This window comes from Thamnophis elegans, chromosome 10 (genome assembly GCF_009769535.1).
Source record: "Thamnophis elegans isolate rThaEle1 chromosome 10, rThaEle1.pri, whole genome shotgun sequence".
NCBI classification, from domain to species: Eukaryota; Metazoa; Chordata; class Lepidosauria; order Squamata; family Colubridae; genus Thamnophis; species Thamnophis elegans.
The window spans coordinates 60,184,167-60,195,231 of record NC_045550.1 but is presented as its reverse complement, the minus strand read 5'-3'; the positions used below and the strand labels follow the sequence as shown (position 1 = coordinate 60,195,231).

Below are 11,065 nucleotides of genomic sequence, written 5' to 3'. Positions count from 1 at the left end.
CTTTCCCTTTCCTTCCCATTTCTCTTTCTCTTTTCCTTCCCATTTCTCTTTCTCCTTTCCTTCCCATTTCTCTTTCCCTTTCCTTCCCATTTCTCTTTCTCTTTTAGAGCCAAGGTGGCGCAGTGGTTAAATGCAGCACTGCAGGCTACTGCTAGATCAGCAGGTCAGCGGTTCAAATCTCACCGGCTCAGGGTTGACTCAGCCTTCCATCCTTCCGAGGTGGGTAAAATGAGGACCCAGATTGTTGGGGGCAATATGCTGACTCTCTGTAAACCGCTTAGAGAGGCCTGAAAGGCCTATGAAGCGGTATATAAGTCTACTGCTATTGCTATTGCTATTTTCCTTCCCATTTCTCTTTCTCTTTTCCTTCCCATTTCTCTTTCTCTTCCCATTTCTCTTTCCCTTTCCTTCCCATCTCTCTTTCTCTTTCCCTTCCCATTTCTCTTTTCCTCCCTTCCCATTTCCCTTCCATTGCATCTAAAATACTGGGCTTCGGTTCTGGGAATCTCTCGGCACCCTGGGAATTGTAGTTCAGAGCGCCCGGAGGCTCTCCGGCCCGGGGAAAGCCCGCCCGGGAGAAAGGCGATTCGGCGGCGCCTGGAAGACTCATGCGCTCTGGGAGAGACGTGGCGGGGTAGTTTTTTTCCCCCCACCGAGTCTCCTCCCTTCCAGCTTGACTCTGCGGTCACTTCCTGCAGCTGTTCGCAATTGTGTCCGGTTAATGCTGCGCCCTCCCTCCCCCCTCCCCGGTCTCAGCCTCAGCCTCCCTCCTGGGCTACACGGGCAGCGGGGCTGGGGCGATGGGAAGGAAGAGCCGGAGGTGCTGAGCCTTGCAACGGAGCGCCATCCGCGTCCAGGAGGCGAGACTGACGCCCTCGCACCTCCCTCCGTCTCCATCTCCGCTTCCAGCTCGCAGAAAGCCGGTAGGTCCGCGCCGTCTTCCCCCACCTGCCTTTCCATCTCTTGGCATGGGAGAGTCGCTCGCCAGCCGGCATCTGAATTCTGGGGGGACGCGGGGCGAAGAAGCGGGAATTCCCGGCGAGGAAAGCGGAGGCTCTACCTTTTGGAGGGGAGGCGGGGGGGGGAGCTTTTCCGCCTCTGTTTGCAGCTGTTGTTATTCCGCTTGGTTTGGAAGGGGAAAGTCTTGAGTGGCTGCAAAGGCGATGCACATCTGGATAGGGGGAGGGAGAGTCGAGAAGGCGAGGGAGGAAGAAAGCTCATGATGATGATGATGATGATGATGATGATGATGATGATGATGATGGCAATGATGATGGCGACATCAATTCCTTGCAATTTAGCCATCAGTCTGTAGAGATTCTCAGTCTCAACCAGGTCATGGTTGTCCCCAAGGTGCTTTTTTCAAGAGGCAACTGGACTTGCTTGGTTTTTGAAACGTCTTCAGTTTCACTTCCCATTCAAGAAGCTTCTTCAGCTCTGATAGGAGAGTGGGGAATGGGAAGGATTTATATTCCTTGCAGACAGCTGGTCATTTGCATCCTTTTAGAGGGTCATTGAAGCCACATGGAGGTTTGTCTGTGTCCTGAGGGTCACCTGAGTAGATCCTCCTGATTCCTGTAGTCTACAATTCCCCCCCCCCAAAAAAAATCCATTCTTATTCTCACACCATTCAAAGGGTGTCCATCCCAAATTGTATAGCTAAAACTCTAGAGAGAGTCTCAGTCATCCAGGTCATGGTTGTCCCAAAGCTGCTTTTTCAGGAGGCAACTGGACTTCCTTGTTTTTTTTCTTTTGCAAGAAAAAAAACTTGCAAGAGAAGCGAAACGTCTTCAAAAGAAAAAAAAAAGTCCAGTTGCCTCCTGAAAAAGCAGCTTTGGGACAATTTAGCAATCAATGTATGGTGAGATCCCTACACTATTGGGGCAAGTGAGAAAGAAAAATATATACAGGTAGTCCTCAACCTACGATCCCGATGCAGCCCAAAATGTATCATGCTAAGTAAGACCGTGGCACGACAAAACCGCGCTCGTCAAAATAGCGGTGATAAAACCACGTCGCTAAAGCCGCAACGTCATCACCGCGCGTCATCACCGCCGCGACAACAGCGTGATGACAGAAGGGTGCTTTAAAACAGCGCGGCAGCAGAAAGCCGATTTCAATTAAGGTAAGGGTTAGGATTAGGTTTAGGGGTTTGCTTTAGGGTTAGGTTTAGGGTTAGGGTTAGATTTAGGGATAGGTTTAGGGTTAGGTTTAGGGTTAGGTTTAGGGTGCTGAGTGCTTCGGAAGGCGCGGATTTGCCCTCCGCGATTATGTCATCGCGGTAGGGTCACGTTTTTCCTTAGCGCTTCGAACAGCGCGGATTTGCCCTCCGCACTTATGTCGGCGCGGATAAGGGCTTCGCGGTTTTGTGGTGGAACCAAGTAAGACATTTGTTAGGTGAGTTTTGCCCCATTTTTCTTGCCACTGTTGTGAAGCGAATCCTGCAGTTGTTATGTGAGTGACACAGTTGTAAAGTGAATCTTGCATTCCCCTTTGACGTTGCTTGCCAGAAGGGTCTCCAAAGGCTGATCGCTTGACCATGGGACAACGCAACCATGATAATGATGAGTCAGTTGCCAAGTGGCCAAATTTTGATCACGTGACCATGGGGACGTGACAACAGTTGTAAGCGTGAAAAATGGTCATAAGTCACTTTTTTGAGCGCCAGTGTAATTTGGAAGGGTCTCTAAATGAACTGTTGTGAGTCGAGGACTACCTGTGATGCTTAAATTAACCAGAGGAGAGCCTGCTCTGCAACCTTAGCCATATAAGGAGGTTCTTGTAAGCCTTGTCCTCAGCTGTGCTGAATCTGTTCTCTTTTGGGGTGGGGTGGGGACACGTAGTAAAAAAAAAAATCATTCTGTGTTGTGAATTTTCTGCATGAGGAATCAAGTGCTCCTATTTCAATAGGCTCTCCCAGAGTGCTCCTTTCTATTTCATGAGCCCAGAATAGAATAAAATAGAATGGAATAGGAATAGAATAGAAATAGAACAGAATGGAATAGGAATAGAATAGGAATAGAATAGAAATAGAACAGAATGGAATGGAACAGAATAGAATGGAAAAGAATAGAATGGAATGGAATGGAATGGAAAATAATAGCCAACACTCTAGAAGACAGGCTTAAGATACAGAAGGATCTTGATAAACTTGAAAATCGGGCACTATCTAATAAAATGAAATTCAATGGTGAAAAGAGTAAGGTTCTACTTTTAGGCAAGAAAAACGAAATGCACAGGTACAGTATTAGTTTCCACCCATTTCTTTTTGTCCTGCCCTCAGGTGCTTTGGAAAATAGGTTGACTCCCTCTTCTTTGTGGCAACCCCTGAGATATTGGAACACTGCAATCATGTCTCCCCTAGTCCTTCTTTTCATTAAACTAGACATACCCAGTTCCTGCAACCGTTCTTCATATGTTTTAGCCTCCAGTCCCCTAATCATCTTTGTTGCTCTTCTCTGCACTCTTTCTAGAGTCTCCACTTCTTTTCTACATCGTGGTGACCAAAACTGAATGCAGTATTCCAAGTGTGGCCTCACCAAGGCATTATAAAGTGGTATTAATACTTCACGTGATCTTGATTCTATTCCTCTGTTTATGCAGCCTAGAACTGTGTTTGGCTTTTTGGCAGCTGCTGCACATGGCTGGCTCCTATTTAAATGGTTGTCCACTAGGACTCCAAGATCCCTTTCACAGTTACTACTATTGAGCAAGGTACCACATATACTATACCTGTGCATTTTGCTGAATGAATCTTGCTTGTTCTTTCTGGAAAATCTGTCCAGTTTCTAAATTATGTATTTTTTATTTAGCTGCTGTAGAAAGATCTCTTCTGATGGTTCACTTTTATTTGCCATAATGAAGCATTGCAAAACCTGGACACTCAGAGCAATGCAATGGCAGTCATGCATCTCCAGCAACAATGTAGGAAGGATACACACATGTCCTTGTTAAGGTGCCTCATGAACAACAGGTGCCCTGCTTGAATCTCTGAATGTCTCTAGGGAGTCTCAATCATCCAGGTCATGGTTGTCCCAAAGGTGCTTTTTCCAAAAGGCAAGTGGACTTTCTTTTTTTGAGGTGTGTGTGTTGAAAATGTTTTTGCTTCTTCAGTTCAGTGCAGATAAAAAGCGAAATGTTTTCAAAGGAAAAAAAAAAACAACAAAGAAAGTCCACTTGCTTTTTTTGGGGAAAAAATGTCTTTGGGAACCTCTGGGACATCTGAGCACCCTTGTCTAAATTTAAGGATGAGTTCCCCCTTCCCATACCCCAATTTTCCACCTGCAGGCATTTTGACGAAGGTCGTCAAGGACTTGCCCATATGTGTTTGTGATGGGGGAGGTGGAATTAAAGACACCTGATGAATTGTCACAGGGAAGGAGTTCCATGGTTCCAGCTCCGTTTACCAAGAAGGTCCTACTCTTTTTTCCAATTTGCTACCCCTCCTATGCAGGTAGAACTTCCAAAAATAATTTGATAACCTGAATAGGTTCATATGGAAACAACTGTTTCCGAACGCCTTTGGTTCCTAAACTACGAAGTTGGGTGTTTAATAGCAAGGTAAAGGTTTCCCCTGCACATGCGTATTAGTCGTTCTCGACCGTGGCACGACAAAACCGCGCTCGACTAAAGCGCGCTCGACGAAACCACGTCGCTGACGTCATCAACAGGGCGACAACAGCGAGCACGGAGAAAGAAGGGCGCTTTAAATAGCGCTTTGAAAGGAAACCAATTCAAGTTAAGGTAAGGGTTAGGTTTAGGGTTAGGTTTAGGGTTAGGTTAAGGGTTAGGGTTAGGTTAAGGGTTAGGTTAAGGGTTAGGTTTAGGGTTAGGTTAAGGGTTAGGTTTAGGATTAGGTTTAGGATTAGGTTTAGTGGGGTTAGGTTTAGGTTTAGGTGTTAATTTTAGGTTTAGCATTTACAGCGTGCTTTTTTCTCCGTGCTGTTGTCGCGCTGTGATGACGTCAGCTACGCGGTTTCGTCGAGCGCCCTTTAGTCGAACGCGGTTTTGTGGTGGAACCGTTCTCGACTCTAGGGGGCGGTGCTCATCTCTGTTTCAAAGCGGAAGAGCGAGCGTTGTCCGAAGGCGTCTCCGTGGTCATGTGGCCGGCATGACTAAATGTCGAAGGTGCACGGAATGCTGTTACTTTCCCACCAAAGGTGGTTCCTATTTTTCTACTTGCATTTTTTAACGTGCTTTCGAACTGCTAGGTTGGCAGAAGCTGGGACAAGTAATGGGAGCTCACTCCATTATGCAGGGCTAGGGATTTGAACTGCTGAAGTGCCGACCTTCTGATCGACAAGCTTAGCCACTGAGCCACCACTTCCCTGGGTGTTTAATGTTAGCATATTAAATCACGGCTGAGGAGAAGCAACTAAAGAAGATGAAATTAAATCAAAATTCTATGCTTTAATTTTTTGCTAGAGACAATACAGGTAGATCTCCGCTTCTAACCATTGGCCTAGTGACCTGCGAGGTTACAGTGGCACTGAAAAAACTGACTTATGACCGACTTCCACATGTATTTACGAAGTTGCAACCATCCTGGGCTCATGTGACCAACATTTGCGACCCTCTTAGGCCAGCTTCTCAGAAGCAAAATCAGTGCGGGAAGCCAAATTTGCTGAATGATCACATGGTTCACTTACCAACTGCAGTGATTCACTTAGCAACCTTGGCAAAAAGGTTGTGAAATGGGGCATGACTCACTGAACAACTGCTTTGCTTAGCAACTGAAATTCTGGGCTTAATTGTAGTCGTAAGCCAAGGACTGGATGTACCTTTGGTTAAAAAAATATGGATTAGAACCTGTCTTTCTTCTCTTGCTGCCCCTCCACAGAGAAGTACAGGCAGTCCTCGACTTACGGCAATATGAGCCCAAAATTTGAGTGGCTAAGTGAGACATTCGCTAAGTGATTTTTGCTCCATTTTACAACTTTTCTCACCACATTTGTTAAGTGAATCACTGCAGTTCTTAAAACAGTAACACGGTCAATCTGGCTTCCCCATTGATTTTGGTTGTCAGATGGTCGCAAAAGGGGATGGATTGACAGCCGTCATAAATGTGAGTCAGTTGTCAAACATCCGAATGTAAATCACGTGAACATGGGGATGCTGCAATGGTCATAAGTGTGGGAAATGGTCATAAGACATGGAGCCATGGTGGCGCAATGGTTAGAGTGCAGTACTGCAAGCTATTTCTGCTGATTGCCAGCTGCTAGCAGTTTGACAGTTTGAATCTCACCAGGCTCAAGGCTGACTCAGTTTTCCATCCTTCTGAGGTCAGTAAAATGAGGTCCAAGATTGTTGGGGGCAAATAGGCTGACTCTGTAAATCAGGGGTGTCAAATTCAAGGCCCGCCGGCTGGATTTGGCCCACGGGGTATTTAAATCTGGCCTGCAGGGCTGGCCTGGAAATAGCAAAGGACCGTTCCCCCAGTGCCTCTGCTAGCAAAAACGGGGCACGGAGGCTCCCCAAGATCACATGATCAAAATTAAGTCAGTTGGCAACTGATTCATAGTTATGACAGTTTTGGTGTCCCGGGGTCATGTGATCACCTTTTGCGACCGCCTGACAAGCAAAGTCAATGGGGAAGTCAGATTCACTTAACAACCATCCGTTTCACCGACAAATGCGCACCGACAAAACCGCGCCGACAAAACCGCGCCCGCCATCAACAAACAACATAATGGGATGCGAAAACAACGTTATAACCCTAACCCTTTATAACGTTGTTTTCGCGTCCCACTATGTTGTTTGTTGATGGCAGGCGCGGTTTTGTCGGCGCGGTTTTGTCGGCATGCATTTGTCGGGTCCGCATTTGACGGATCACGCAACCATACTTACTAATTTAGCACCTGCTGTGATTCACTTAATAGCTGTGGCGCAAAATGGGGTGAAATTTACTTATCAACTGCCTCACTTAGCAACAGAAATTTTGGGCTCAATTGTGGTTGTAAGTCAAGGACTACCTATATCCTATGCTAAATCACAGGTCTATACTGTCCATTGACTGGAGAACCACACCAGGCTACTGGTAACATGTCAAGGGCTGCACTCCAAAACCCTCTGAGATTATATCCTCCATTTTGGAAGCAGATTTGGGGAGTTGTGTAGCCGGGCAGCAATTCTGAGCTTCATAGCTGTGTTTCTCCTAAAATAAGTCTTAGCTGTGTTTCTCCTAAAATAAGTCTTATTTTCTTTTAGGCCCCAAAATAAGCGCTAGGGTTTATTTTTTGGGGGGTGTCTTATTTGCTCCCATATACGAGAAGCCCATTTCTGTTTGCTCGTGGCGGGGCAGGATGCTGCTCAGCGCACCAGTGCCACCATCGTGAGGTGGGGCGGAGCTGCCCCACGTGCCTTGCACCGGCTTATCCCGGGGCCGCTGCAACCAGGCCACCCTCTGGTTGATAGCCTACTTGATAGAGGCCCTGTGGTAAGGTGGTACAGGGCATGTGGTGCAGCTCCACTACCACCCCACTTTGCCTCGTGGCTGGTAGCACCCCAAAGAACCAATAGCAATAGCAATAGCAGTTAGACTTATATACCGCTTCATAGGGCTTTCAACCCTCTAAGCGGTTTACAGAGTCAGCATATTGCCCCCATACTCTGGGTCCTCATTTCACCCACCTCGGAAGGATGGAAGGCTGAGTCGGTTCCACCACAAAACCGCGCTCGACTAAACCGCGTCCGACTAAACCGCGTAGCTGACGTCATCAACAGGGCGACAACAGCGTGGAGACAGAAGCACGCTGTAAACCCTAAACTTAAAATTAACCCCTAAACCTAAACCTAACCCCCCTAAACCTAATCCTAAACCTAACCCTAACCCTAAACCTAACCCTTAACCTAAACCTAAACCTAACCCTTAACCTACCCCTAACCCTAAACCTAACCCTTAACCTAACCCTAAACCTAACCCTAAAGCTAACCCTAAACCTAACCCTTACCTTAAGTTGAATCGGCTTGCTTTCAAAGCGCTATTTAAAGCGCCCTTTCTCCGCGCTGGCTGTTGTCGCCCTGTTGATGACATCAGCGACGTGGTTTAATCGGGTGCGGTTTAGTCGAGCGCGGCTTTGACGGGTCACGGGCTGAGTTAACCTTGAGCCGGTGAGATTAGAACCGCTGAACTGCAGATAACAGCTGAAGTGGCCTGCAGTACTGCACCCTAACCACTGCGCCACCTCGGCTCTTCCAGACAGAATGGGCAGGAGGCCGGTTGCGCAGGCTCTTAAATAGGGCTTATTTTGGGGGGTAGGGCTTATTTTAGATGCAAACGTAAAACATGCTAGGTCTTATTTTTGGATAGGCCTTATTTACGGGGAAACAGGATAGCTCCCCAATTCCCACAAAATACCCCAAAGCTGCACATTTTTGGTCCTACTCTCCCCTTTATGGGGGTAGAATTATGGAAAGAATTTTGGTGCATCTCATGTAGCCCCTGAATCTCACATTTTGCCCATCTGCAGTGGGCTAAAACAGGATTTCCTGGCCTTTGGCATAGCCTGTTATGTGACTGCAAACCACAGTTTATTATTAAGCCAATTGTGACCCAAAGGTGCTTTTTTTTTTTTTCAAAAGGCAAACTGCATTTTCTGATTTTTCTTTGAAGACATTTTGCTTCTCATCCAAGAAGCTTCTTCAGCTCTGATTGGATGGTGGAGAATGAAAAAATTTACACTCCTTGTAGACAGCTGGTCATTTGCACTCTTTTAGAGAGCCGTTGAGGCCACTTGGAGGTTTATCTGTGACTTCAGGGTCACCTGAGTGGTGCAAATGGGTGTGGAGCCTTCTTGGAACTGCTAAAAGGACTTGGTTGTGGTTAGATGATGTCGTATCCCCCCCCTCTGTTGAAAAGGGGCTGTTCAATTTTTCAAGCCAGCTGTGACTTAAGAGACTTTATTAAAAAAAAAAATCCTTAGCGGGTGGAATACAGTTGATTGAGTTGAATCAAATCTTGCCCTGTAAGGTATATCACCCAACCCAACATTGACGATGCTTGTTGAAGGCCCCTGTTTGAGTTGGATTTTCTTCTTGCTTTTCAGTTCGAGATCTGAAGCTGCCTTTGGGTTCTGAAGAAAGAATGCTAGAAGATCGGTCAGCCAATGATTCTTTTGCAGCGAGCTGGGTTTCCGCCTCTTCCTCTTCCTGAAACGCCCCCACCTCTTCCTATGTCAGTGGCCACCAGGCCTCCAGCCACCTTGCGACTTTCTCCGCCGAAACCACTGGGACCGGGGCCATCCTTGCCACTTGGACAAGATGAGGAACTCGCCACGCGGGGGGAGCAGGACCCCTTGCTGGAGGAACTGTGCAAGCCATTGTGCTGTAGGCTTTGCAACGTCACCCTGAACTCCGCCCAACAAGCCCAGGCCCACTACCAGGTGAGGATATCCTGCCTGCACGTTCCAAACCGCCGTGGGATTCTTTCGGCATTGAGTTGGGTTTTGTCAGAGTTCGTTGCAGCACGTGTAATCGGACAATCACAGCAGGATTCAAAACGTCTTTATATACATAATAACCAGGGGTGGGTTGCTGGTGGCATTACTGCCAGCTCGGCGCGCATGTGCGTATTTGCAAATAAAAAAGGTCTGCGCATGCGCAAAACCTTAAAAAATTGGGGGGGGGACATTTGTTCGGCGCACGCCAGAACCGAACATCAAGATGGTGGCTCCATAGGAGAACCAGTTTGGGGACGTGGCACGCCTGGGTGGCTGCCAATTCCAACGACCCAGGCCCCCAAGTTACTACCAGTTCTTCTGAATTGCTCCGAACCGGTTGGAACCACCTCTGATAACAACACATAGGGCATACAATACCCTTGTAGATTTTTCCACGTTGTAGAGAAGCAGTGGTTAGGGTGCAGTACTGCAGGCCACTTCAGCTGACTGCTATTTGCAGTTCGGCGGTTCAAATCTCACCGGCTCAAGGTTGACTCAGCCTTCCATCCTTCCGAGGTGGGTAAAATGAGGACCCAGATTGTTGTTGGGGGCTGAAAGCCCTATGAAGCGGTATATAAGTCTAACTGCTATTGCTAACTGCTAAATAGCAAGTACAAACCCAGCACACAATGGAAGCACAAAATGGAGAAGGCAAAATGGAGGAGAGAGAAGCTAGTGCCCTCAAGCTTATATACATAACAGTTAAGCCACGCCCAGGCTCCAAACTGTCTCTTATGGCCCTATACAACAAATAGTATGCTCCAGTTACCAAAAAGTAAGTAAGTAAAATCTTTATTACGGTCAAAGACCAGCAATACACATTAGTTTTTACACTATATTAAAAAATACTAACATTAAAATATAATTAAAAAGTATTGACATTAAAAGTGTTTAATAACATAATGGTCCAAAGATTGTTAGAGGTATGTCCAGATAATTGATACAAGATGATACTATACTTCTGTAGCCAATTTTTTTCTTATGGACATTGCAGCAGCACAGAACTTTTGCCACTGCATACGTGGTAACCGGGTTAGTGTCCTGGAGGAGGAAGCCTAGATAAAAATTGTCTGCCCTCCCTGGCAATCTCTCTAATAAGGGGAGAATATGTGCAGACCTACAAGCTCTGTATAGCTCGCAGTGTAATGGTAATACTTACAGTTACCAAAAAGGCCCCCATTGGCTGGCCTATTGCTATGCCCTATTCCAGTTCATGAATATGCTCTGACAAGTTTCGCAACCAAAAAGGTTGCCCCTTGTTTTCCAAGGTGATGTATACAAGTAGTCCTTGACTTACAACAGTTCATTTAGTGACCATTCGAAGTTACGGTGGCACTGGGAAAAAAAGTGACTTACAACCAGTTTTCTTACTTACGACCCCTGTGGCATCCCCAGGGTAGTATGATTAAAATTCCGATGCTTGGCAATTGACTCATATTTATGACGGTTGCAGGGTCTCGGGGTCATGTGATCCCCTTTTGCGACCTTCCGACTAGCGAAAATGACTTTGACCAATTTAGCAACTGCAGCGATTCTCTTAACAGTGGTGGTAAGAAAGGCCATGAAATGGGACAAACTCACGTAACAAATGTTTCGATTTGCAACAGAAATCCAGAAGAGTAGTGTTC

At 46.6% G+C, this 11,065-nt stretch overlaps 1 protein-coding gene across 2 annotated transcripts in view; it reads left to right on the top strand.

Moving 5' to 3' along the window:
• Nucleotides 1–697: 697 nt before the first annotated feature.
• ZMAT3 (zinc finger matrin-type 3) overlaps nucleotides 698–11,065 on the top strand; it is a 31,983-nt gene continuing 21,615 nt past the window's right edge. For both annotated transcript variants that reach the window (XM_032225824.1, XM_032225826.1), the window contains exons 1-2: nucleotides 698–923; nucleotides 9,045–9,380. In XM_032225824.1, the coding sequence (XP_032081715.1) occupies nucleotides 9,105–9,380 (276 nt within the window). In that variant the 5' untranslated portion in view covers nucleotides 698–923; nucleotides 9,045–9,104. The remainder of the gene's footprint in view (nucleotides 924–9,044; nucleotides 9,381–11,065) is intronic.